The sequence below is a fragment of the Somniosus microcephalus genome, chromosome 11 (assembly GCF_052327205.1).
Source record: "Somniosus microcephalus isolate GS21.2 chromosome 11, FLI_Smic_1.0, whole genome shotgun sequence".
NCBI classification, from domain to species: domain Eukaryota; kingdom Metazoa; phylum Chordata; class Chondrichthyes; order Squaliformes; family Somniosidae; genus Somniosus; species Somniosus microcephalus.
The window spans coordinates 212627363-212654036 of record NC_140997.1 but is presented as its reverse complement, the minus strand read 5'-3'; the positions used below and the strand labels follow the sequence as shown (position 1 = coordinate 212654036).

Sequence of the window (26674 nt, the reverse complement as noted above, 5' to 3'; positions counted from 1 at the left end):
CTCCCCAACCCATATTCACAACCACCCCCTCGACCTTGCCATCTCTCATGGCCTCACTACTCCCATTGTGTCAATCGCAGATAAGGCCATGTCTGACCACTTCCTCATATCGTTCTCCACCCAAATCCCCCTTCCCCCTCAACCCTACTTCCTTGTGTCAGCCCCAGAAAAAACTCTCCCCCAACTCTCTTCCAACTGTCCAGTCTTTGGCCTTCCATTCACCATGATATTTCTGCAGCTACCGACCTGCTCAACCACACCCTCACCACCACTTTTGATGCCCTAGTCCCTATTAAAACAATTGCCCTCTCTCACCCTGGCCGCTTCCCCCAGTACGGCCCTCATCTTCGCTCCCTTAAGTCCAAGGGATGCAGCCATTCACCGCCAGATCTGGCTGGATCACATAAAGCATTATCAGGTCCTGCTCTCGTCTGCCAAAATTGCTCACTATTCCATAATCATTCTGGATTGTAAAGATAAACCCCGGCTTCTATTCTCTACTGCTAACAGTCTTCTTAAACCCCTCTCCCCTGTCTCCTCCACCCTCACCTCAGACAACAAGTGTGAGGAGCTCATGGGCTTCTTTGTCTCTAAGATTGAGACCATCCGTTCAACTGTCTCTGCCACTTCCCTTTCTTCCCCTAGCCCACTGGGCCAAACGTCCTCTAAGGTTCCCCCCTGCCCTAGCCCTGAACTCGCATCTTTCTCCAGTTTCTCTCCGATCTCCCCACATGACCTCTCCACGCTCATCTTGTCCATGAGACCCACTTCCTGCTCCCTCGACCCTATTCCCACTAAGCTGCTGACCACCCAACTTCCTTTTCTGGCTCCCATGTTAGCTGACATTGATAACAGTTCTCTCTCCTCAGGTATTGTCCCCTCTCCCTCAAATCTGCTTCAAAACCAACGCTTGACCCCCTCCGTCTTTGTAAGCCATTATCCCATCCCCAACCTCCCTTTCCTCTCCAAACGTGTTGTCACCTCCGTGACCATCTTTCCCACAATTCCATGTTTGAATCCCTCCAATCAGGTTTCTACCCTTGCCACAGTACCGAAACGGCTCTCATCAAAGTCACAAATGACATCCTTTGTGACTGTAATAAAGGTAAACCATCCCTCCTCATCCTTCTGCAGCCTTTGACACGGGCGACCACTCCATCCTCCTCCAACACCTCTCCACCATCATCCAGCTGGGTGGGACTGCACTTGCCTGGTTCCATTCTTATCTATCTAATCGTAGCCAGAGAATCACTTGCAATGGCTTCTCTTCCTGCTCCTGCATCGTTACCTCTGGTGTCCTCCAAAGATCTATCCTTGGCCCCCTCCTATTTCTCATCTACATGTTGCCCCTTGGCGACATCATCCAAAAACACAGTCCGTTTCCACATGTACGCTGACGACACCCAGCTCTACCTCACCACCACTTCTCTCCACCCCTCCACGGTCTCTAAATTGTCAGACTGCTTGTCCGACACCCAGTTCTGGATGAGCAGAAATTTTCTCCAAGTAAGTATTAGGAAGACCGAAGCCATTGTTTTTGGTCCCTGCCACAAACTCCATTCCCTAGCTAATGACTCCAAACCTCTCCCTAATATCTGTCTGAGGCTGAGCCACAGTGCTCGCAAACTTGGTGTTATATTTGACCCTGAAATGAGCTTCCTACCACACATCTGCGGCATAACTAAGACCGCCTATTTCCACCTCCGTAACATCGCCCGTCTCCGACCTTGCCTCAGTTCATCCGCTGCTGAAACCCTCATCCATGCCTTTGTTACCGCTAGACTTGACTATTCCAACGCACTCCCTGCTGGCCTCCCACATTCTACCCTACGTAAACTTGATGTTATCCAAAACTCAGCTGCCCATGTCCTAACTCTCACCAAGTCCCGTTCGCCCATCGCCCCTGTGCTCGCTGACCTACATTGGCTCCCAGTTAAGCAGCGCCTCGATTTCAAAATTCTCATCTTTGTTTTGAAACCCCTCCATGGCCTTGCCCCTCCCTATTTCTTTAATCTCCTCCAGCCCCACAACCCCCTGAGATAGCTGCGTTTCTCTAATTCTGCCCTCTTGAGCACCCCTGGTTATAATCGCTCAACCATTGGTGGCCGTGCCTTCTGTTGTCTAGGCCCGAAGCTCTGGAATTCCCTCCCTAAACCTCTCCGCCTCGTGACCTCTCTTTCCTCCTTTAAAACGCTTCTTAAAGCCTACTTCATTTCTCCTTACGTGGTTCGGGGTCAACATTTTTTGTCTTATAATACTGCTGTGAAGTGCCTTAGGACATTTTACTATGTTAAAGATGCTATATAAATACGTTGTTGTTGTTGTGTCATAGGTATCTAGCACTGTATACCCATCATACAGCTTCAAGAATCCCGTGAGATTTCTGCGTTGCCTGTACCTGAGTTTTCCTCTCTTTCTCCTCCCCCTATCCCCCACAGCAGGTGGTCACTCATATCCTTTCTTGTGCCTATGTTCATCTCCAGCTGTCTAACGATCGCCCCCTGCAACTTGCACTCTAACAACCCTTCTTCCATTCCATAGAGTGGCGAATGTCTCCAAATATTTCTGAAGCTCAGTAACATTCAGTTCAGGTGAGTCCACCAGGGGACACTTCTCGCACCTATGGTTCTCCTGGGTACTCAGTTTCAAAGAAGCTCCCACATCATGCAAGTTCTGCACAATATAGGCTTCCATGTCCTTCCATAATAAATTGATTCAAAATACTTGGAAACTCAAATAACTGAAAGTTGTTTCAAGTCAACTACTCTTCAGTGCTAGACTCTAGTTCAGGTAAAACTCCCTGTACTCAATTCAATTCAATTCAATTCAAATTGCTTTATTGGCATAACAAGGTACATCTTATGTTGCCAAAGCACCGAAAAAAACATTTATGGTTGAACACATAAACGCAGATCTATCCATTATAGTGTATAAACAGATATATCCCTGTGTGTATAAATATACACTCATATAATATGTATATACTCTTTTCTTAGATTTAATGGTTGTCCCTCTGCTTACGGCAAGCTGTAACATAGTTTGCCGCTAAGGTTACGCAATTTCTCTGTTCCCCTAATAGGTATGGGAGTTTTTGGTCGTCATTCAAATTTTTGAATTCAGGGCATATTTTTATGAATTTTGGGTAGAAATTCCCCCTTATGCCCTGATATTTTCCACAAGCTGTAAGGAAGTGCATCTCTGTCTCCACCACTCCCTGACTGCAGTGAGAGCATATCCTGTCCTCGCTTGGCAGCCAGGTCTGTCTGTGTCTGCCTTTTTCGATGGCCAGGCTATGCTCACTAAGTCTGTACATCACTCAGCTGCCTTCTCACTACCCTAGCCTCTAGCAGTTCAGTTGTCTTTTGTTTGTCTGTTCAACTTAAATCCTCCCAGCCCAATCAACATTCAAACACTACCCTTGCTGGCCTTGCTGATTTTCAGGCCAATTGTATCTCGGTGCTTAACTTCTGTTTGTGCCAAACTCATTTATTTACCTTCTCTTGGTTAAAAACTCTCTCTCAGCAACGCACTCAGTCAACCTCTCACAGAAGTAGATATGGTCTTCAAGCTGTTCATATGATACATTCTAATCAAATCCTATAGTGACAACAGGAGCAAAGGAAATTGACTATTAAATCAATTAAATACAACAACAACAACAACTCGTATTTATATATAGTGCCAGCTGGGCCACCGGGGATCGGGAGTGCAGGCAAAAGAGCCCGGCACCCAAGAGAAGTGCCGGGCTCTTAGAGCGCAGCTGGCACTCCGCGGGGGGTTCCAGAGGCCGGGGACCGAAGCGCAGGCAGGTGCTGGCAGGCGGCCAACAACAAAAATGGCCGCCCCGCACCTCGCCTTTATTTTGCGCCTCCCCGGCCGCAGGTACGCCACCCTGACCCTGTCGGACATAGCGTCCGGCGGTAAAACAGGGGGGCGCTCCCGAAGATCGTGGCCAGGGCGTGAGCGGGGTGCTGCGCACACCGATGACGTCATCGCCAGCGGTGCAGTGCTAATGGTTAGCGCCACCACTAACCTCCTGCTGAATTCTGCGGGAGGCATGGGCAGTGCCGCGCCCGGGCGCTAGTTGGTTTGCGCCCCACTTAGTGCCCTCTTAAGGTGCTAACGGGTGGCGCAACCAACTGAATTTTTCCCCCATGGAGTCATAATGGCACAGAAGGAGGCCATTCAGCCCATCGAGTCCGCGCCGGCTCTCTGTAGAGCAATCCAGTCAGTCCCATTTCCCCACTCTATTCCCGTAGCCCTGCAAATTTTTTTCCCTCATGTGCCTACCCAGTCTCCCCTTGAAAATATTGAGTGTTTCCGCTTCCACCACTTCTGTCGGCAGCGAGTTCCAGGTCCTCACCAGTCAATGCGTAATAAAGTTTTTCCTCACATCCCCCCTATATCTCTTGCCCAAAACCTTAAATCTGTGTCCCCTAATCCTTGTGCCATCAACTAGTGGGAACAGCCTTTCCCCATCTAGCCTATCCAAACCCGTCATAATCTTGTACACCTCTATCAAATCACTCCTCGACCTCCTTTGCTCTAATGAAAACAAATCCATCTTCTCCAACTGTCCTTGTGGCCATGATCCCCCATCCCCAGAACCATTCTGGTAACTCTTCTCCACACCCTCTCAAGGGCCTTCCCATCTTTCCTAAAGTGTGGTGACCAGAACTGGACGCAATACTCCAGTTGTGGCCTAACCAGTGCTTTATAAAGGTTCAGCATAACTTCTCTACTTTTGTACTCAATACCGCTATTTATGAAACCCAAGATCCCATATGCTTTGCTAACCACTCTCTCAATATGTCCTGCCACCTCAGGGACCTATGCACATTAGCTCCTTGAAACTGTGCCATTAAGTGTGGCCCAGAAATTCGGGTCTCCACGGGTGAGTACTCACCCGTAGGCCCGATGGAAGTGCCGGTTTCCTGCATGCACTGCGCATGCGCGGGAAACCGGCACTTCCGTTCCTCTGAACAAAGGGGTTCAGAGGTCGAACATATGCGCAGGAGGGGCTGCGCGTGCGCATCGAACTTCGGTCTTTTTTACAGGTTTTCTCAGGAACATAAGCCTGCAGAATTTAGAAATGTAAAAAGCAGGCGTAAGGCCTGCTTTTTACAAGGTAAGTGGTGAATTAATTAAAATTAAAACATTTTTTCCACAGATTTATTATTTTTAAATACTTTAAAGCAAGGTAAGTTTATTTTTATCCCCGTTAGAAAATAAAATTATTTTTTTCAAAAATTTAAATTATTGTTTAAAATAGTTATTTCATTTAATTTATAGTTTATTTTAAAAATGTGATGTTTTTTAAAATTTATTTGAAGATTTAGTGATATTTTGTAAGAAGAAAGGGCCCGTAGTATTTCTAAGTTTGACAGCACTTCCTGTCAGACTTATGAATGGAGCATTCCCTGCTCCGATTGGCTGCCCATGGCCCACGTGATCCCAGGGGACGCATCGAACTAACTGCGCCCCTGGGATATGCAAGCACTGCGCGCCGGCAGCTGGACCAGGCCCCAGATCGGAATTCCATGCGGGCCCACAGCTCAACGGCCGGCGCGCTAGGTAAGTGCAGGTCAGGGGCTTGCACCCGCGGGAAGCCCCCGACCCGAATTTCTGGGCCTGTATATTGCCTCTCCCTGTTCCTTCTGCAAAAATGCATCAACTCGCACTTCTCTGTATTAAATTCCATCTGCCACTTGTCTGCCCATTCTGCTAGCCTTTCTATGTCCTGTTGCAGTCGATTGGTATCATCATCACTGTTTGCCACACCCCCAGGTTTGGTGTCATTGGCAAATTTAGAAATTCTACTCTGTATTCCAATATCCAGGTCATTTATATGTATCAAAAAAAGCAGTGGCCCCAGCACTGATCCTTGGGGAACACCAGTGTCTACCATCCTCCAGTCTGAAAAACAGCCATTTACCACAACTTGCTGTTTGTTGTCCTTAAGCCAATTCCTTATCCAAGCTACCACTGACCCACCTATTCCATGAGCCTCAATTTTGTTAACCAGCCTTCTATGTGGTACTTTGTCAAACGCCTTCCTAAAATTCATGTAGACAACATCCATTGCAGTCCCTTCATCGATCCTCCCTGTTACTTCATCAAAAAATTGAATTAGATTAGTCAAACATGATCTGCCTTTTACAAATCCATGTTGGCTCTACTTAACTAGCTTAAACCTCTCCAAGTGCCCGTTAATTTTTTCCTTGATTATTGTTTCCAAAACTTTACCCACCACTGATATTAAACTGACCGGCCTGTAGTTACTAGGATTGTCCTTACACCCTTTCTTGAACAACGGTGTCACATTTGCCACTTTCCAATCCTCAGGCACCTCCCTCGCATCTGGGGAAGATTGGAAAATTATGGCAAGCCCTTCCGCTATCTCCTCCCCCAATTCCCTTTGCAGCCTGGGATGTAAGCCATCTGGACAGGCGACTTATCCACTCTAAGCATACCCAGCCTTTCTCGTACATCCTGTCTATCAATTTTCATCCCTTTTAGTTTAAAAAAAAGAAAAAGAAAATTTTAGCACTCACTCATACATTAAAAACCGTGTCCAATAAGGTAAGTTTATCTTTAGCCCCTTTAAAACATATACATTTTTTTTCTTCAAAAAATTAAATTTTTGTTTAAAATATTTAATTAAATGCCATTTTAATTAATTTTATATATGTAATGTTTATTTAAAATTTATTTCACGTTTTCATGTATTTTGTAAGTGATCCCCGTTCATACTTTTGACAGTTCCGTACGTACAGAACTGTCTAAAGTATGAATGTGGATTCCCTTCTTTCATTGGTTGGGCTGGTCCACGTGATCCCAGGGGCGCTTGTGAACCGTGTGCGCCTCGGGGATACATGGGCCTCTACGCATTTCTACCAGGAGAGGCCCAGGATCGCAAGCCTCCATATCTCCCGGACCACCAGGTAAATGCGTAGAAAATTTGATGATCGGAGGCATCCACCCGGGAAGCCTCCGATCGCAAATGCAGGCCCAATAGATATTTAATTGAGCCATTGTGCATTCCAAGGAGAATCAATTTTTCTGAATGATGATATAATCTCCATGCGGGTATACAGCAGCATATCAAATAGCTGTCTTTTAGCACATTATCACACACCATTTCTGGTGCTATATTCCTTTTCGCTCTGTAAATTCAAATATATTTGTTGGGTTTTGATGGTGATGTTGAGATTTTTTCCAGAGAACAAATGCATCTTCAGTAATATTTAGAAAAATATTTTATTCATGTTTGTGCGTTGGAATTGCACAACACTTTTTGCACAAACTGTTAAAGAAAATCAATCAATGACCTTCAGTATAGTTCTCGTTTTGTTTACTGATACACAATGATGCAGCACTAACAAATTTACTGACGGGTTAATGATTGAATTTGTCTAGCTGGCAGTCATTTCCCAAAATGCAGCAACCTTGCTGATAAACACACCTGCAGTTAGACACTAAAGTCTGTGACTATTATTCTTTAAAATACAGACTTGAAGTTTTGGTCATAGATACTATTCAAGTTACATTCAGAAATAGATGCTTGTAAAAGTTAGATCATTTTATAATAATTGCAAAAATGAATATTAACAGTTTGCTTTATTTAGACCATTACATAATCCATTTCAGGATCTATTATACATTGAATTCTATAAAAATGTATTTAATTCCAGATTTTTGCATGAGAATGTCAATAGGCTCACTCATAAAACACAATCTAGTTAATTGGTATACAGCACTGAGCTGTGTTTAAAAAGCCACATTCTAAGATCATGCTTTGTATTTGTTAATCTGTTAATGGTTATAATGAATAGTCCAGCATGAACTTCTGTCATAGTTTAATTGGTTCCTAGCTCCAACATAAGCATACGCCCAAATGATTAATTCACTATAACTTTATGCCATCTCTCAGCAGTTCTGTGATACCCTATGGTTGAAATTATACATATTAACAGTTTCAAGCAGAAGAAGACTGTTAGTCCATCTCGCCCACCTATCCACGGTATTCCCTTGATACATTTCTAATAACCCTGAATCCCATTTGTTGGTATAAAGGGCTGCTTGACGATTTTCATCCTTGGCTGGTCTTGAACCACCCACCTTTTACTTAATGGCCGAACGCATGACCCATTGTGCCACAGGGACAGATTATGATGGGTACTATTCTGATATGAATGTGTAATGCACTTGCATGAAATTCCATTTTAACTGACTTAATGCCTGCATTGAAATAGTGCAGAGAAGAATTTCATGTGAGTGCATTGAGAGATTGTACAAGAACAGTGTCACCCATACTTCTATCTCTTCTGTTATTTCCACGAGTGATTCTTAAATTTTAAACAATTCATAAACTATATTCGCTCGAAGTTGGATGTCAGATTTAAATAAGGATTTAGGAAACAGTTCATTAGTTGTAAGATATTTCAGTATAATATGTACAAGGTGGGAACTTTTTTCCTGTAATTCTGTTTTCCTCCAAAAGATCTGGTAATACTGGAAATACCTATATCAAGTTACATCAAGCCTACAGCACAAAAACAGGCCATTCGGCCCAACTGGTCTATGCTGGCATTTACGCTCTACACTCCCATCCCATTTTATCTAACCCTATTAACATACCCTTCTATTCCTTTCTCCCTCATGTGCTTATCTAGCTTTCCCTTAAATGCATCTATACTATTCACCTCAACTACTCCTTGTAGTAGCGAGTTCCACATTCTTACCACTCTATGGGTAAAGATGTTTCTCCTGAATTCCCTATTGGATTTATTACTGACTATCTTATATTTATGACCTCTAATTTTGGTCTCCCCCACAAGTGGAAACATTTTCTCCATGTCTACCCTATAAAAGCCTTTAATTGTCTTAAATATCTTTATCAGGTTACCCCCCAGCCTTTCTCCTTTCTAGAGAAGAGGGCCCCAGCCTGTTCAGCCTTTCCTGATAGTTATAACCTCTCAGTTCTGGTATCATCCTTGTGAATCTTTTTTGCACCTTCTCCAATGTCTCTATATCCTTTTTATAATATGGAGGCCAGAAGTCTGCACATTACTCCAAGTGTGGTCTAACCAAAGTTCTATACAAGTTTAACGTGACTTCCCTGCGTTTCAATTCTATCCCTCTAGAAATGAAACCCAGTGCTTGGTTTGCTTTTTTTCTGGCCTTATTATCCTGCGTTGGTACTTTTAGTGATCTGTGTATCTGTACCCATAGATCCCTTTGCTCCTCTACCCCATTTAGACTCTTATTATCTAAGCGGTATATGCCCTTCTTATTGTTCCTACCAAAATGCATCACCTCACATTTATCTATATTAAAATTCATTTGCCAATTAAACGCCCAAGTTTATTAATATCTTCTTGTATTTTGTCGCATTCTTCCTTTGTATTAACTACACTCCCAATTTGGTGTTGTCCAAAATTTAGAAATTGTGCTTCCGATTCCCTATCACACATTCAAACTACGGTTAGTCCTACATCACAAATGAAGCACTTCATTAGGTTTTATGCTAAGAAAAGATTCTCTTAGGTCCAATTGTCACATGGTATCTTTTAAAGAGTAACAACAACATAGCAACAGCACCACCCTAAGAAAAATATTTTAAACAATGTCACTTCCACATAACCATTATACACAATAACTGACCCTGAACGTCTTTCTAAAACAGTAGTTTAATTTCAAAAGTTCAAATAATGAACTTAACTAAGAAACTGAAGCTTGAGTGATTTATACAATAGCAAAATATTTGTTTGTTATCTGAACCTCTTAATTAGCTTACTGCTTCATAATTCACCGAAATCAAGTAATATCTAGTCTCCTCTATGCAATCTTATTGAACAGTGCATTAACTTGCTTTGTTTATTCCTAAACAGCTTATCATCCAGTAACTAGCGGTAAGTTGGTCATGTTTCTTTCTAACTACTAAATAGATGCAGTGCACGCCAAGTTACTTCCAAATGTATTTAACAACTTAATTAATAGGTTTTCACTCACATTGGTACATGTTTCGGCCCATTTCTAATCACTTCTACTATCTGCCTTGCCCTCCCTTTTATAAATCAGATTTGGGCTGAAGAAAGGTGGAGATGTTACTTCTCTGTTCAGATATTCTGTATTTTCTCAAGCCATTCAAGTAAAGTTGCCAGGGAGTTTGGTCTTTGTTGCCATGATTTTGTCTGTGCGCTAATGAAGGGGATGTCAACAGTAGCTTCAATTTTCTTCAAGTCAAAAGCTGAGAATATTTAAATACCCAAATTAATTTCCTTAGAAGCGCTTGCAGCCAAAAGAATATTTTGTCTTTAGAAAGTGCAGCTGTACAGCCATCCCATCTATAACCAGAGATGGATCCCCAGCTCGCTATTGAGCTTAATTTGATCATTTCATTCTGAAAAGTTATTAATGCTCCAGCAGCATCTTCGAATTCCTCAATTAATGCTGTGTTTATAGTTCCCATGCACAGCTGTAAATCTCTCTACACTGTTTTAACAATGTGCCATGATCCCATCCTCAGAAAATACCCATTTCTGGTCATGGAATTTTTCTATTCCTTACACGAGCCATCCTGTTGACTTGTGTCAGTGACTTGTCAAATTTAGTACCTATTTGCCAATTTGTGTTGTGAGCCTGCACCCACTAACAAATGTGTTGAGATTGTCAAAGCTTCTTTTGCAGCTAGTGGAAAGAGGAAACTTTCATTTGATCAATCTGGACTGGGTGACCCACTGTTATTATATCTTTTATAAATGATTTTCTTCACATTATGTTGACCTAGCAGATTTTGTTGCTTGTTATCATGGTCAATGTATTTGTATAATTTGTGGGGGAAGTATTTAAAGTGTTCCTCCCTTTTCCTGCCCTGGGTTTCCTCACATTATGCACCATACCCGGCCAGCCAATAAGGGAGAGATGAGCGCCCAGAGGCCCCGTCAATACCAATGAGAAACTTGCTCCTTTAAGATGTTTAAGAGGGGGCATGGAATGTCTTTCCATCCCTCCTATGAGAAAACTCTTGGACTCTTACCTACAGCTCCCCATGGACGAGATTGAAAATTCACCATGCAGAGGATCCTGTAAGGCAAAATACATCTAGATTCAGAAGGATTTGGATATTTGGGCAACTGGGCCAGTAGATGGCAAATGCCATTCAATGCAGACAAATGTAAAATAATTGGTGTGGAGGTAGGAAAATAACAGTAGTAATCTGTTGAAAGGGGCTTGGGGGATTTTTTTTATGAAAATGATTTTGTTAACAGAGTTTACTGTTTATGAGAAAAATATACATAAAACAATGTCTTTTGGAGTTAGTATAACTTTTTATTGCATAGTGTTTCCGCCATTCTGATATCTGACATCACAGAATGGAATATCCTTTATTATCTTTAAAATATAAAATATTAATTATTTATTGCAATTACTTAAGATTTGTTAATTTTACATTTTTTAAAGTTGATGGAGATCCGCATTTCATTATCCAACTGCAAAAGCAATATGATGCCATTTGTTTCAACATTGATGGGAAACCAGGTTCAATAGTAAATCTTGTCACTGATCTACACACAGGTAACATATTATTTTGTATATCCAACATTGTGTTGCTTTTAAGTAGAGCACTAGAACAGAACCCAATCATAAGTATAGTATTGAATTTGTCACCATGAAAGAAAGAAATAACTTGCATTTATATAGTGCTTTTCATACCCTAAGAATGTCCAAAAATGCTTCACAGCCAATTCATTGCTTTTAAGATATTGACCAGAATATTCCGGGAGGTCAGCAGGCGTGATGGGTGGCAGGTCGGGTGGGAAATTTTATATTTTTGAAAGCGGGTTGGGAACCCGCTGTCAACCGCCGCCACACGCATTTCCTGATGTCAGATCTATCAGCACTGAGCAGACGCGACAGGCAGCGGCGGGCGAACCAATTCAGGTAATTATTGGCTTGTTTAGAGCCACTTAAGAATGATTTTCAGCTCACCTTCTGCATTTGACAGCTCGCCCACGGGGTCCACACTGGTCGTGGACCACGTCTGTCAAGCTGAGGCAGGAGTTCAGTGGTCATTGAACCAGCTGTTGAGTTGACAGCTTCAAATGTAAAGTAAAAGCTCCCACTTTACAGCGATATCTTTCCTCAGCCACAAGCTGTTCCTCACTGCATTTCCACAACAGATTCACCATGCTGCAAGTCTTTACACAAGTCTCCATCCAGTCTGACCTCATTACCTTTCTCACCATTGACAGATCGCTTCTGTCATCTCTACTTCTCCTGCCATCTATTCCATCATCATGGATGCCCTTTATACTCTCTCACCTTGGTCCTCAGAAACCCACCACGATCAGCCACAACATCAGCAGCACCAGGCATACCAGCAGCACCAACAACAACACCAACCTTCTCTGCAATCACCTGATGCTGCACAGGATAGAGGGCATTACATTGCTGCCCAGGAGGCCAGGGATGGCCTCACCATGGCCAGATTTACTTCGATAGCAAAATACTGCAGATGTTGGAAATCCGAATTAACAACAGAAAATGCTGGAAAAACTCAGCAGGCCAGGCAACATCCGTGGAGAGAAATTTGAGTTGATGTTTCGGGTCGAACCCTTCTTCAAAACTGGAAAGAAAAGAAACTAGATCGAAGGCAGGGCTGCGATCGGACAAAAGAAGTGAAAGAAACAAAAGAAGTAAAAGAGTTAGACGAGATGGTAATAGGCTGAGATTAGGTGTAAAGTGTACTGGCAGGGCAAGAGATTGCTGCCAGGTGTGAGAGAGAAACAAAAGGAAAGCGGGGGAGGGGGTGGATAAAAGGAGTGGAAAAATTACAAAAAAAAATATGTAATAGGGGCCGAGGTTATGATCTGAAATTGTTGAACTCGATATTGAGTCCGGAAGGCTGCAGAGTGCCTAATCGGAAGATGAGGTGCTGTTCCTCGAGTTTGCATTGAGCTTCCGTGGAACAATACAAGAGGCCAAGGACGGTGAGGTCCGAGTGGGAATGGAGCGGTGAATTAAAATGACAGGCGACCGGAAGCTCGGGGTCACCCTTACGGACTGAACGGAGGTGTTCCGCAAAGCGGTCACCCAATCTGCGTTTGGTCTCCCCAGTGTAGAGGAGACCGCATCGTGAGCAGCGAATACAGTATACTAGATTGCGTACTGACCTCTACCTAGCGGAAGCTGAACGCCAACTCTCCGACACCTCCTCCTACCTCCACCTGGACCATGACCCCACTACCGAACATCAAACCACTGTTTCCAAGACTGTCACTGACCTCATCTCCTCTGGAGATCTTCCCCCCGCTGCCACCAACCTCATAGTTCCCCAACCCCGCACAGCCCGCTTCTACCTCCTTCCCAAGATCCACAAACAGGACTGCCCTGGTAGACCCATCGTTTCAGCCTGTTCTTGCCCCACGGAACTTATCTCTTCCTATCTTGACTCTATCTTTTCTCCCCTTGTCCAGTCTCTTCCCACCTACATCCGCGACTCTTCGGACGCCCTCCGCCACTTTAACAGTTTCCAGTTTCCTGGCCCCAACCGCTTCCTTTTCACCATGGACGTACAATCACTCTACACCTCCATCCCTCACCCGGATGGCCTGAGGGCGCTCCGCTTCTTCCTTGAACAGAGGCCCGACCAGTCCCCATCCACCACCACCCTCCTCCGCCTGGCTGAACTTGTTCTCACATTGAACAACTTCTCCTTTAACTCCACTCATTTCCTCCAAATCAAAGGTGTTGCCATGGGTACCCGCATGGGTCCTAGCTATGCCTGCCTTTTCGTGGGCTATGTGGAACAATCTTTGTTCCAGTCCTACTCGGGTCCCCTCCCTCACCTCTTTTTCCGATACATTGATGACTGTATCGGTGCCGTTTCCTGCTCTCGCCCCGAACTTGACAATTTCATTCACTTTGCCTCCAATTTCCACCCTTCCCTCACCTTCACATGGTCCATCTCTGACTCTTCCCTTCCCTTCCTCGACTTCTCCGTCTCCATCTCTGGGGATAGGTTATCGACCAATATTCACTACAAGCCCACTGACTCCCACAGCTACCTGGACTAGACTTCCTCCCACCCCACTTCCTGTAAGGACTCTATTCCATTCTCCCAGTTTCTCCGTCTCCGCCGTATCTGCTCCGACGATGCCACCTTTCACACCAGTGCTTCAGACATGTCTTCCTTTTTCCGCAACCGAGGATTCCCCCCTACCGTGGTTGACACTGCCCTCGACCGTGTCCGTTCTATTTCCCGCACTTCTGCCCTCACCCCTGCCCCTCCCTCCCGGATGTTGCCTGACCTGCTGAGTTTTTCCAGCATTTTCTGTTGTTATGCCAGATTTACTTCACTTGACGCTGTACAGCTGGGTTGCCACATGATGTGCCAGGTTGGCATCACTCCACACCAACACCACAAAGCATCCCTACAATGCCCAAGCCATTCCTTTCACACTCATCACCATTGCGGGGGGTACCATTATGTCTCACCATTCACTGCAACTCACTAAGCCACTTCCAAAGATGCACACAAATCTGTCCAAGAATGCAAAGTGTTGAAAATAAAGGTTTCAATGTTTGACAGCACATTAACAGAAACGTTACATGAACATTGCATAAAACACCCAAGTGCCTACCCTTGTGTGTTGTTAATTGGTATGATTTCACTAGGATGAGGGTGAGTGTGAGGGGTGGCTAGTGAGATGGGGATGTGATAATATAGATGGAGAGGGATCGGTGGAGGTCCACGGTAAGTTGGTGTGAGTAAGAATGTGCAGGAGAAGGGTAGGGAAGGCAAAGTGATGGGGATGTGATGAGAGGCACAGCAGGATGAGGTTGAGGGTGGCTTTGTACTAACATTTCGTGACCTACTGAGATCATTGAAACATTTGCAGCACTGCACCCAGGTCCTCCTGACCACATCCCTGCTTGTGCCCTCCTCTGCAATGTGCAACCAGGTTGTGTTGATCTCCTGGGGAGGTCTCTTCCGCCCATGGAAAGGGAAGAGGACCTCCCTGTGTGCTGTGACTCCCTCCATAAGCATATGGTGGGAGTCATGGGAGAGCCTGGGTGCAGCCCTGTGCCTTTGTGCAGTCATTGTCAGTGTTTGCAGCACCTCAATGCACAAATGTCAAAATAAAGTTGGTCCCTTTAAGCAAACTGTCTGATGACGTGACATCAAATGACGTCACCAGATCCGCTTCCTTTAATTGGCTGGGAAACACGCTGGCCGGGCTTACCAAGCCCAATCGAGGGAAATTAATTTTACAAAGCGGGATGGAGCCAGCAGCGGGGTCGGAACCCGCCACCAACGTCGCCTGCCACGGACCCACTGAGGTCAGCAAAATCGCGGCCATAGTCACTGTTGTTTACACACAGCAAAGTCCCACAGATAGCAGTGAGATAAATGAAATGAATTGAGAGATAAATGTAGGCCAGGAGCTCTGGAAAACCTCTGCTTTTCTTTGAAGAGTGCCATGGGATTTTTTTTACATCCACCTGAACAGGCTGGATGCTGCATTTAGGTGAACATAATACATTACAGCTTCAATTCAAGTAAGACCATAGTAATTCTAACAAATCTCTGTAAAAGAAATCTCTATAACTTCATAAAATGAAAACAGTGGAATTAGTTCTGAATTAATGCTGAGTGTTGACCCCTGCAATTCTTATTTGTCCTTATTTACTGTAAAAAAAAAAAAAAAATTGGCTCTGTAAAATGATTTCCTGATCAAGTTCTCTTGTGGAAAACAAAACAGATTAGTTCAAAAGCAAAATACTGCGGATACTGGAAATCTGAAATAAAAGCAGAAAATGCTGCAAATGCGCATCAGGTCAGGCAGCATCTGTGGAGAGAGAAACAGAGTTAACGTTTCAGCTCGATGACCTTTCGTCAGCAGTTCTGATGAAAGGTCTTTGACCTAAAACGTTAACTCTGTTTCTCTCGCCACAGATGCTGCCTGACCCGCTGAGTATTTCCAGCATTTTCTGTTTTTAAAATAGATTCGTTTGTAGCTAATATGTCTTTATACTGTAGATAGTCATTTATTTATCACAATTTAGCTACCAGTTTTTACAATGCCGTCATCCATTACATTAATACAAAAACATCCACAAGAGTGCACTACAGACTGGCACATCATTTATCCACTAGTAAATACTGGGAACTAATAGCACCAATGCTGATGGGCAGTGAGAGAACACATGTTCTTTCTTACCTGTCTCTGTTATCTTCACATTGCTGTTTCTCTCTCTCTCTCTTTCTCTTTTGATTCTCTGTGCCTTTCTCTTCTTTTCAGCTTGTCTCTCAGTCATCATCTGCATTTATATGTTTCTATATTTTTGTTTTGGCTGGACAATGGTGAGGAAGGGAGTCACCAACGATCGTATGCCACATCTGCTGCTGCTCCTTTCAGTTTTGGTCTCAGTCACATGCTTGTCCACATTCCCACTCTTACCTTCCCAGCACGTGATATTCCCCGTTCTCCCATTCTGAGCACTTCTTCTTGTCTCCTTACTATTTGCCTTGCTGTTTCTTTCCCTCCATAACCTTTCCATTCTCCCTGTAGTCTTCCTGTTGGGTTATGTTGTACAAGTAACTATCATATATTTCATTGTATTAATAATTATTATTTATTGGTAAATGTTTTATTTGCGCAGTGAGTTTGTTTATTAAGTTATTTTCAATATATTTGTCATAACACAATAGGCATAAAAATAAATGGACAATTGATAGGAGACAAGAAAACAGAAAATAACCAGAAATTAAATACATACTTTGGAACGTTTGGGCTTGAAAACAGTAAAATCGGCATGAAAATAGCAGTGACGACTGAAGTGATCACCATTTTTTACAGTGAAGACAAGACTATTATCCCCTGGTCAACAACAGCAACCTTAACATGTGAGAGGTATTGGCTGCACTGTAATAATATAACCTTTATATGTTTGTATTTTATAATTCTAATCAATGGTTCTGTAAATAAAACTTTAGACTCCTGGTTGGACTAGTGGAGGTGAAAAGTCTGGAATTTTTAAAGAACCAATTGGATGCTGCATGGGGGTTCTTCAGGATTATTCTGGACCAGTAAACTAAGATTAACCTTCCTCTTCCATAATTATCTTATAATCTCATAATTTTGTGTTCTACTAATTATCTGTTTAAGATGAATCCCAGGTCACCACCAGGCTGCCAAGGAAGGCAGCAAATAGAGGTAAGACTCTTCCCACATGGAGAGAGAGGAAAGTTGGGTGGTGACTAAACTCTGGCTGCTCGTTTGCAGCTTCCTAATATTTGGTCGCAGAATTGCAAACTAGGATTGACAAATCTGGGAAATAACAGAAAATGCTGGAAAAACTCAGCAGGCCAGGCAACATCCATGGAGAGAAATTAAGAGTCAACGTTTCGGGTCAAACCATTTGTCAAGACTGGAAAAGCACAGGAAATGAAATAGATTAAGAGGCCAGGCTGGGAGAGAACAAAAGAGAAGAGACATTAAGAGGTATTCAAAACGAGACGAGATGGTGATAGGACTAGTGGAGACAAAAGACGGCTCTACATTAGGTGTGAAATGCGCTGGCAAAATGGGAGACAGCTGCCATGTGGGAGAGAAAAAAATGGTGGGGGGGGGGGAGGGCCAAAACAAAGGTGTAGATAAAAAATAAGTAAAAATGTAATGGGGCTGAGGTTATGATCTGAAATTGTTGAACTCACTATTGAGTCCGAAAGGCTGTAAAGTGCCTAATCGGAAGATGAGGTGCTGTTCCTCGAGCTTACGCTGAGCTTCCGTGGAACAATGCAAGAGCCCGAGTACAGTGAGGTCTGAGTGGGAATGGGGCGGTGAATTAAAATGACAGGTGACCGGAAGCTTGGGGTCATCCTTACGGACTGATCTGGGCACAGGTCATCTGCCATACTCTTAAATTGGGGAAAAAAAGCAGAGTAAAATAACTTTAAATATAGGAGCTAAAATATCTGCTCCCCATACTGTTGGATCCGTGGTTCAGTGGATATGCTGTTATTAAATAATCACACGGATGCCGTACATTAACAATAAGCAGGTCTTTACTGGAGGAGGGTAGTCTCAAGACTGGGGGTACAGAGGCATGCGCAAAGCTTATATACAGGTGTGGTCACTGCCGGTACTACAGTATACAGGAGCTGTAAAGTAGTTCTGACATAAAGGCACATACACTACAATTCCTCCCCTTTTAGATTAGTAGTACCCCTAATATTCAAATAACAATTGACATTTCAACATGTATATTAAACAACAAAAGTCCATTTATAGATTCAGTCTTTGGGGCGGCTTTCTGACCCTTTCGGGATAGCGCCTTTCCAGAGGTTCTTGTTCTTGGTGCAGAGGCGATTCTGACCCCTTTTCATCGGGTAGTTCATCGGGTTCCACTGCTACTGGGTCTGAGGTAGATGCTACCGGTATGTCGGGTTCATCCCCAGGTACTCGAGACATGGGGTTGACGCGTTCCTGTGACGCTAAGATCTGATCGACGTGGCGTCTCACAATGTTCTCCCCGACATCCACTGTGTACATTAATGGCCCCTGCCTTGTACATATCGTTCCGGGTTGCCATTTCTCTGTTCGATAGTCACGGGCCAAGACTGGTTGCCCTACATTGAAGCTCCTTGTCGGCTTCTCATTGATGTGCTGGAATTGTTTGTCCTCAACATTTCTTCGCACATTTGGTCTGAGCAAGTCCAGACGAGATCTCAACCTTCGGTTAAAGAACATCATGGCCGGGGTCTGGTTGGTAACTGCATGTGTCGCGTTTCGGTAGGCTAATAAGAAATTGTCCATCTTATGCTGTAGTGGAATTTCATCGTCGCACATGGCCTTTATCGCCTTCTTAAAGGTTTGTACGAACCTCTCAGCCAATCCATTTGTGGCTGGATGATACGGGGCGGATGTGTAATGACTTACCCCATTCTTTCTCATAAATTTTTGGAACTCGTTGGACACAAACTGTGGTCCATTATCAGAGCAAATCTGTTCTGGCAAACCGTTTCTGGCAAATATGGTCCGTAGGACTGCAATCGTTTTCTCTGTAGTGGTTGAAGACATTTTTATCACCTCAGGCCACTTTGAATGAGCATCCACTGCTATTAAGAACATTGAGTCCATGAATGGACCAGCGAAATCAATATGCACCCGTTGCCATGGAGAGGAGGGCCACTCCCATGGGTGTAGAGGGGCATGTGGTGGTGCATTTAGGACCTTCTGGCATCCTAAGCAGCTCTTAGTTAGGTCTTCGATTTGTTGATCGATTCCCGGCCACCACACATAAACCTTAGCAAGGCTTTTCATTTTCACTCCCCCCAGATGACCTTCATGTAGCTCATTTAGCACTCTCTCCCTTAACTTGGGTGGAATCACCACTCTGGATCCACACATCACTGTCCCCTGGCATACTGACAGCTGTTCTCTTCTGGATGAGAATGCTGGCAACAGTGAGTCGCCATGAGTTGGCCATCCCCTCACCGTCAATTCATATACCCGAGACAGTGTCGGATCATTGCGGGTCTCCTTCTCTATATCCGCGTTTGTTACTGGCAATCGTTCAATTATTGACGAATAAAATATCTCGATAGGGTCCACTGCTGGTGCTTCCTCCACAGTAGGCAGTGGCAGGCGCGATAGCCCATCAGCGTTCCCATGCTGTTTCGTGCCTTTATATTCTATTTCATATTGATTTGCCCCTAGAAACAGGGACCATCTTTGTAACCACTGTGCAGTCATCACTGGAACACCCTTCTTAGGATTAAAGATGGAGACAAGTGGTTGGTGGTCAGTCAGCAAGGTGAACTTCTGCCCATGCAGATAGTGGTTGAATTTTTTTACTCCCCATAGTAGGCTGAGGGCCTCCCTGTCAATCTGGGCATAGTTGCGCTCGGCTGAGGTTAGTGACCGAGACGCAAAGGCTACTGGCCTCTCCAACCCGTCAGGGAATTTGTGTGACAGCACCGCTCCAATACCATAGGGTGATGCATCACATGCCAAACGAATTGGTAGTGCTGGGTTGAAATGGGCCAACACCTCTTTTGATGTGATCAATTCTTTACACTTTTGGAAAGCTCGTCTACGTTCGTCATCCCACTTCCATGGTACCCCTGTTTGCAGTAGGGTGTTCAGTGGGTGTAATACCGTAGACAAATTTGGTAAGAACTTGTGGTAGTAGTTTACCAGCCCGAGGAACGACCTCAGTTGTGACACATTTTCCGGTGCTGGAGCCTTGACTACTGCCTCAATCTTATCAGGGGACTTATGTAACCCCTCTTCATCGATGACGTGGCCACAATACGAGATCTGTTTCTGGAAAAACTCGCACTTGTGGCGATTAGCTCGTAGCCCATACTCCTTTAATCTGGTGAGCACCTTCTCCAACTTGGCGAGGTGATCACCGTCATTTTCGCCCGCGACCAAGATGTCGTCCAAATAACACTGGGTCCCTGGAATCCCTTGCAGGACCTGATCCATCGCCCTTTGCCAGATAGCCGGAGCCGAGGCTACTCCAAACGCCAGCCGGTTGTATTGATAGAGACCTTTATGAGTGTTGATCGTAAGGTATTGTTTCGAAGCTTCTTCTACCTCCATTTACAAGTATGCCTGGGCTAGATCAATTTTGGTGAAGCGTTTACCTCCAGATAGCGAGGCGAAAAGATCCTCAATTCGTGGAAGCGGATATTGTACCGTGTGAAGGACTGGGTTCACTGTCACCTTCAAATCCCCACAGATGCAGACCTTCTTTGGTTCCCCAGGCGTATTACTCAACGACCTCTTCATTACAGGAACGATGGGTGTAGCCCACTCGCTCCAGTCCACTTTGGACAGTACTCCTGAACGTTCCAACCCTTCCAGCTCTGCTTCAACAGCTGGTCTGATCGCATAAGGCACTGGTCTGGCCTTCAGAAACTTTGGGCTTGCATTTTCCTCTATTTTAATCGTTGCTGTTATTCCTTTTAGTGTTCCTAGTCCCTCCTGGAACACTTCTTTTGCGTCAGTTAGCATTTTTGACAGTCGTCCAGGTGTGACGTCGTCATCCTTTTTGGCCTCAACCTTCAGTGCCTGTGTGGAATGCCAATCTAATTGTATCTTCCAGATCCATTCACGTCCTAGCAGTGGTGGTCCTCCATCTGGCAATACATATATATCCATTTTAGGTATTTCCTGGCCTTTATATGTCACTTTCACCCTTATTTTTCCTTTGGGGTAGACTTTTTGCCCCGTATACGTCTTCAAGACAATCTCTGTAGCTTTCAAGGGTATGTGTGAAAATAGCCGCTTGGAGTCTCTTTAATTTATGACTGTTAGAGCTGACCCTGTGTCCAATTCCATTTTCACTTGGACTCCGTCTATCTTGAGTGTAACCCAGATAGTCTGGTGATCCTCCATTTCTGTTACCTTATGTAGTTTCAGACAACCCAGCTCCTTGATTCCGGAGTCTGTGTCACTTTTCTGTTCGTCTGAACCACTGTCCATCACCTGGTGTACCTTTTTGTACTTCTCCTGTGGAGATTTCTTACTGTTGGTTTTCTTCCCAGACCTGCAGACTCTTGCTATGTGTCCTGCTTTCCCACACTGTCTGCACACTTGGTCCTTGAACCAACAATCTTTCTGGTCATGTGTTATTCTGCCGCAGCGATAGCACTTCCCTGTTCCATAGGACATTTCATTGTTGCCATATTCTTGCGGTCTCCGTTGTATCTCTGCAGCGCCCCTTGCGGCTGCTTCGTGTGATACTGCCATACTGAAAGCTTTGTCCAGCGTAAGGTCCTTTTCCGATAGAAGCCATTTCTGGGTTCCTTCACTTTGTAGCCCACACACAAACTTGTCCCTTAATGTATCTGCTAGTCCCGCTCCAAACTGGCAGTGTTTTGATAGCTTGCGCAGTTCCGTTAGGTACTCAGCATTGCTTTCGTCTTTGTGTTGGTTCCTTTTATGGAACTTAAATCGTTCTGCTATCAGCAGCGGTGTGGGGTTTAAGTGGTACTGTAGGATTTCTACTATGCTTTCAAAATTCTTGTTTACCGGCTTCTCTGGGGTTATTAGATTTCGCAGTAACCCATAAGTTTTTGCACCCATGGAATTTAACAGAACCAGTGCTTTATTAGCATCTGGCACTTCATTCGCCCTGCAGTACACCTCAATACGTTCCACATGTCGCCCAATCTTTGACTTCATTGTCGAACGTAGAGATACTGCCACTCTTCGGCATCCTTGGGTGTGAGTTAACTGTCAAAAATGGTGCCTCCCGCGCTTCCCCTTCTTTTCCGCTGGCACCAAATGGCGTCTCCCGCGCTTTCCTTCCTTCCCGCGCTCGCCCTTCTTCTCCGCTGCAGCTTCTAAAAATGGCGTCTCCCACGTTCTTTCTTCTTCGCGGCTCAATGGCGTCTCCCGCGCTCCCCTTTCTTCGCCCCGCGGACCCTGTTCAGCCCGTGAGCCCTGGCTGTGCTCTGCGCGTTCTTTTTTATATTTTTCGACGCCGCTCAGTCTAGAACCCGGCTGTTTCTCTACCCTCTCTCTCTCCGGTTTGTTTTCTTTTTCTCGACGCCGCTCGGTGTTCAACCCCCGGCTGCGCCCTGCGCTCTTCACCCTCTGTCTTACCCCATCGACGCTGCTCGGCTTTCTCTCCGCCGTTGGTTGGCTCCAGCTGCCGCTGCTCGGGAAGGGTCTGCGCTGGACCTGTCGTCAGTCTCTTGCTGCTCGTTGTGGCTGGGGAACCAAGCCCGGCTCTCCACAGCCTCCCCTGCGAAGTTCAATCTCTGCCTGACTGCTGGGCGGTTGCTCGTGGTCGACGCCCGTGTTCCTGGCCTCGACTATTTAAAAAAAAAAAAAATGTTTTATGTTGCAGGTAGATTCGAATCGACACTCGTCGCCACTGTTGGATCCGTGGTTCAGTGGATATGCTGTTATTAAATAATCACATGGATGCTGTACATTAACAATAAGCAGGTCTTTACTGGAGGAGGGTAGTCTCAAGAATGGGGGTACAGAGGCATGCGCAAAGCTTATATACAGGTGTGGTCACTGCCGGTACTACAGTATACAGGAGCTGTAAAAGTAGTTCTGACTTAAAGGCACATACACTACACATACCAAATAAGAAGAATCTTCGAGACCTTCTGCCTGAGTTCAGTCTGTATAGTGTTCTCATTGGTATGCCAGTATATAAACCTGCACGGTAAAATTTATGTAACAAAAAAAGGTGATGCTACTGCAGATTGTATTCCGGCAGTCTTATAGTGATTACATCACAAGTTTAAGATTTCAGTGAGAATGTCATCAAGTGGTCCAGCACTAGGGGAAGAAAAAGCAGCATGCATAGGTCAAACATAGTACAGCTAGAATTTCAATAAACTTAATTTCATCCAAAACCTCAGATGACAAATCGCTTGAGATTATGTTCCTGTAATCATTGATTTTAACCCATGCTTTTATAAAGAGTTGAAACAATTTCGGATCAATAATAATAGAACACCGTTAAAAAAAATCTCTTCCCAGCTTCTCAGTCTCAGTCGTGAAAGAAAAGAATCTCACAGTAACGATGGGAGATGATGCAATGTTTGTTATTGTGCTGCATCGGGTCTGGAAAAATCACCCTCTACACAGAGACTTTCTGGGATTTTATACACTTGACAGCCACAGGCTCTCAAATATGACCCATGGATTACTTGGTATGTAGAATATTCATTTCATTACAGTCAGGAAAGAGTGAACTTCCATTTATGTAACACCTCAGGATGCCCCAAAGCGCTTCACAGCCAATTAAATACTTTTGAAGTGTAGTCCCTGTTGTAATATAGGGAAACGCAGTAGCCAATAAGCACACAGCAAGATCCCACAAATAGAAATTATATAACTGACCAGATAATCTATTTTAGCGACACAAATACAAATGCAAAATACTGCGGATGCTGGAAATACTCAGCAGGTCAGGTAGCATCTGTGGAGAGAGAAACAGAGTTAACGTTTCAGGTTGATGTGCAACGTTAACTCTGTTTCTCTCTCAGATGCTGCCTGACCTGCTGAGTATTTCCAGCATTTTCTGTTTCCATTATCTGTTTTAGTGATGTTGGTTGAGGATAAATGTTATCCAGGACACCGGGAGAACTCCCCCTGCTCTTCTTTGAATAGTGCCCTGCAATCTTTTACATCCCCTCAGACAGCACACATTGGGGGGGGGGGGGGGAATGAGATTTTAACCCCAAAAAACACCTCCAACCCACCCACTCCCAGTTTTAACGGAGGCAGGATAGGGGGGGGGGGGGGAAATGGGCAGCCTCATTTAAATATTATAATGAGGCTCTGTGACTTATTTGGAAGCGCCATTTTAACTTTAACTCCGGCTGGTCATGTTTCCCAAGCCTCAGGAGCCATCAGCTAAAGGAAGGCAAGGAATGCTGGATCCAGGAGGTAAGTGCCTTTCCACTTACCTGCTTGATCGAGCGTTCCTGCCTTGCTAAACCTCAGTGATCGGACACCCCCTGGCCCCTCCAATCTCACCCCAACCTCCCCCATGAGGCCTTCGATTCCCCCCTCTGGCATTCCGACCTCCCCCACCCCCCCACAAGCCTCTGACTCCGCCTCCAACCTCCAGCCTCCAATCTTGCCAATGATCTGCAGCCCCTGTCCCCCCCCTCCAATGATCGAGCCCCTGACCTTCCCTTGAAAGATTGAGCCCACGACCTCTCCTTCAGCAGTCGAGCCCCGCCTACTCCTTCAATGATTGGGCCCCCGACCTTGCCAACGATCCCCGGCCTTTTGACATCCCACCCCGGATCTCTCCGTCCCACCTCTCTGCAATCCGGTACTGCAGGCCTACCCGTCCGACAGCCAGCCAGCCTCTCCATCTGACTGACTGCGGGTGGGAAACAGAGATTCAAAATGCGAATCAGGCCCCACCATTAAACTCAGCAGGGCCTGAGGGAAACCCGTTCTCCCGGGTTTCCCAACTGCTTTCCAGCACCCCCGCTCCCTACCTGCCTCCAAATTAAAATTCTGGCCAGGGTCTCAGTTTAACATCTCATCTAAAAGACTGCACCTCTGTCAGTGCAGCACTCTCTCAGTACTGCACTGGACTGTCAGTCTAGATTATATGCTCAAATCTCTGGATTGGGGCTTGAACCCGCGACCTTCTGACTCAGAGGTGAGAGCGCTACCACTGAACCAAGCTTTATACCAGTCATAGCGAAGACTGAATTTTGGGGCAGGGATAAGTTTATTATACTGTGCTGGATTTGTGAAATTATAATTTCTAGCCAGAACTGATTTTATTTCACGTTGACGCAGGTCAATTTTACCACGATGTTGATGCTAAGGTATATAACATTCACCCAGGATCAGACCCAGAGAAACCAGATGCAACAATGGTTGTAAAGGGTCACAAACTCACAGTAACAAGGTAAAAGCTTCAATTGTGGTTTCATATTTCCATAATTTAGGATATGGTATCCCAAATTATACTTTTGGAAATGATAATTTTCTGTATTTTTTACATATACATTACTTTTTTGTTTAGAGGGTGGCAGAAAGATTACCGATTGGATCCAAAGCGAGGTGTCAATATCCCATGCTGGTTTGTTCACAATAATGGGAAAGGATTTCTTGATGGAGCTCCCACTGACTACATTGTTTCTTCGTTATTTGATTCAACATAGTCATAATATCTGACCAGCTTAATAAATAAAGATGGTGAAAGTATGTAATTCTAGTTTTTATATTATTAAAACTTTTTTCATACAGATCATGTCAAAACATTGCAAAGCACTTCACAGAATAAATTACATTGAAGTTCCAGTGAGTGATGCTATGTAAAAAAGCAGAATTCTCTGCTCTTCAAATGGTACCATGGGATCTTTAACAGCCAACTGAACAGACAGACGGGACCTACGAACATGCAAACATATGAAAATGCTGGAGTGGAAAAGACTGGTTGGTCCATCGAACCTGTCACCATTAATCATCCTGTACCCACCTGGGCCCATGTTGTCTCCTGGGCCCATGCAGTCTCCTGGGAGAGGCGAAAAGACAAATAAAAATCCAAAGCATGCATACAATCAAAAGGAACCAAGACTTCAGCAAAAAATTGCAACAAAGCCAAACTCAATAACTGAGGCTCCAAACTAAGCGCCAGGTTCTTGACATGGGAATGGGCTTCTGCAAAAAAAAATCTTCCACGGGTGGACAGCACAGCACAAATAACAGTATGGGGTCAATAATGTGATGAGGGAGGAGGCCTATTATGCGACCAATGCACACTGTCCATGAAAACATGATGGTGTGCACACAGAATGTGTGCAAGACTTACTTAGACTCCAGTTTTCATACTAATTACCATACCATTCCTAATGGGTGATAAGCATTTGGAGAGCCATTTATGCAGTACACCCATAAAGTTTTATTAAGGAAGAATTATTTAACTGAAGGGAGATTGTTCCTCTCACAATTGGCTTGAAGGGAGCTCAAGGAAGGAGAAAAATTGGATTTAAAAACACAGCAACTTAACCAATTCAGGGAATTTCATTTGCTATTTCATTTATATTCTTCAATCGTAGTCTGAATGAATCAGAATCATAGAATGGTTACAGCACAGAAAGAGGCCATTTGGCCTGTCAAGCCCGTGCTGGCTCTCTGCAAGAGCACTTCAG

At 44.5% G+C, this 26674-nt stretch overlaps 1 protein-coding gene across 2 annotated transcripts in view; it reads left to right on the top strand.

Moving 5' to 3' along the window:
* itih3a.2 (inter-alpha-trypsin inhibitor heavy chain 3a, tandem duplicate 2) overlaps positions 1-25727 on the top strand; it is a 72958-nt gene extending 47231 nt beyond the window's left edge. Inside the window, exons 17-22 of one of the 2 annotated variants that reach the window (XM_086001862.1) lie at positions 9894-9914; positions 11467-11580; positions 16721-16922; positions 23529-23701; positions 25317-25428; positions 25546-25727. In XM_086001862.1, the coding sequence (XP_085857988.1) occupies positions 9894-9914; positions 11467-11580; positions 16721-16922; positions 23529-23701; positions 25317-25428; positions 25546-25684 (761 nt within the window). In that variant the 3' untranslated portion in view covers positions 25685-25727. The remainder of the gene's footprint in view (positions 1-9893; positions 9915-11466; positions 11581-16720; positions 16923-23528; positions 23702-25316; positions 25429-25545) is intronic. The other variant, XM_086001863.1, reaches the window with a different exon arrangement.
* Positions 25728-26674: the final 947 nt, after the last annotated feature.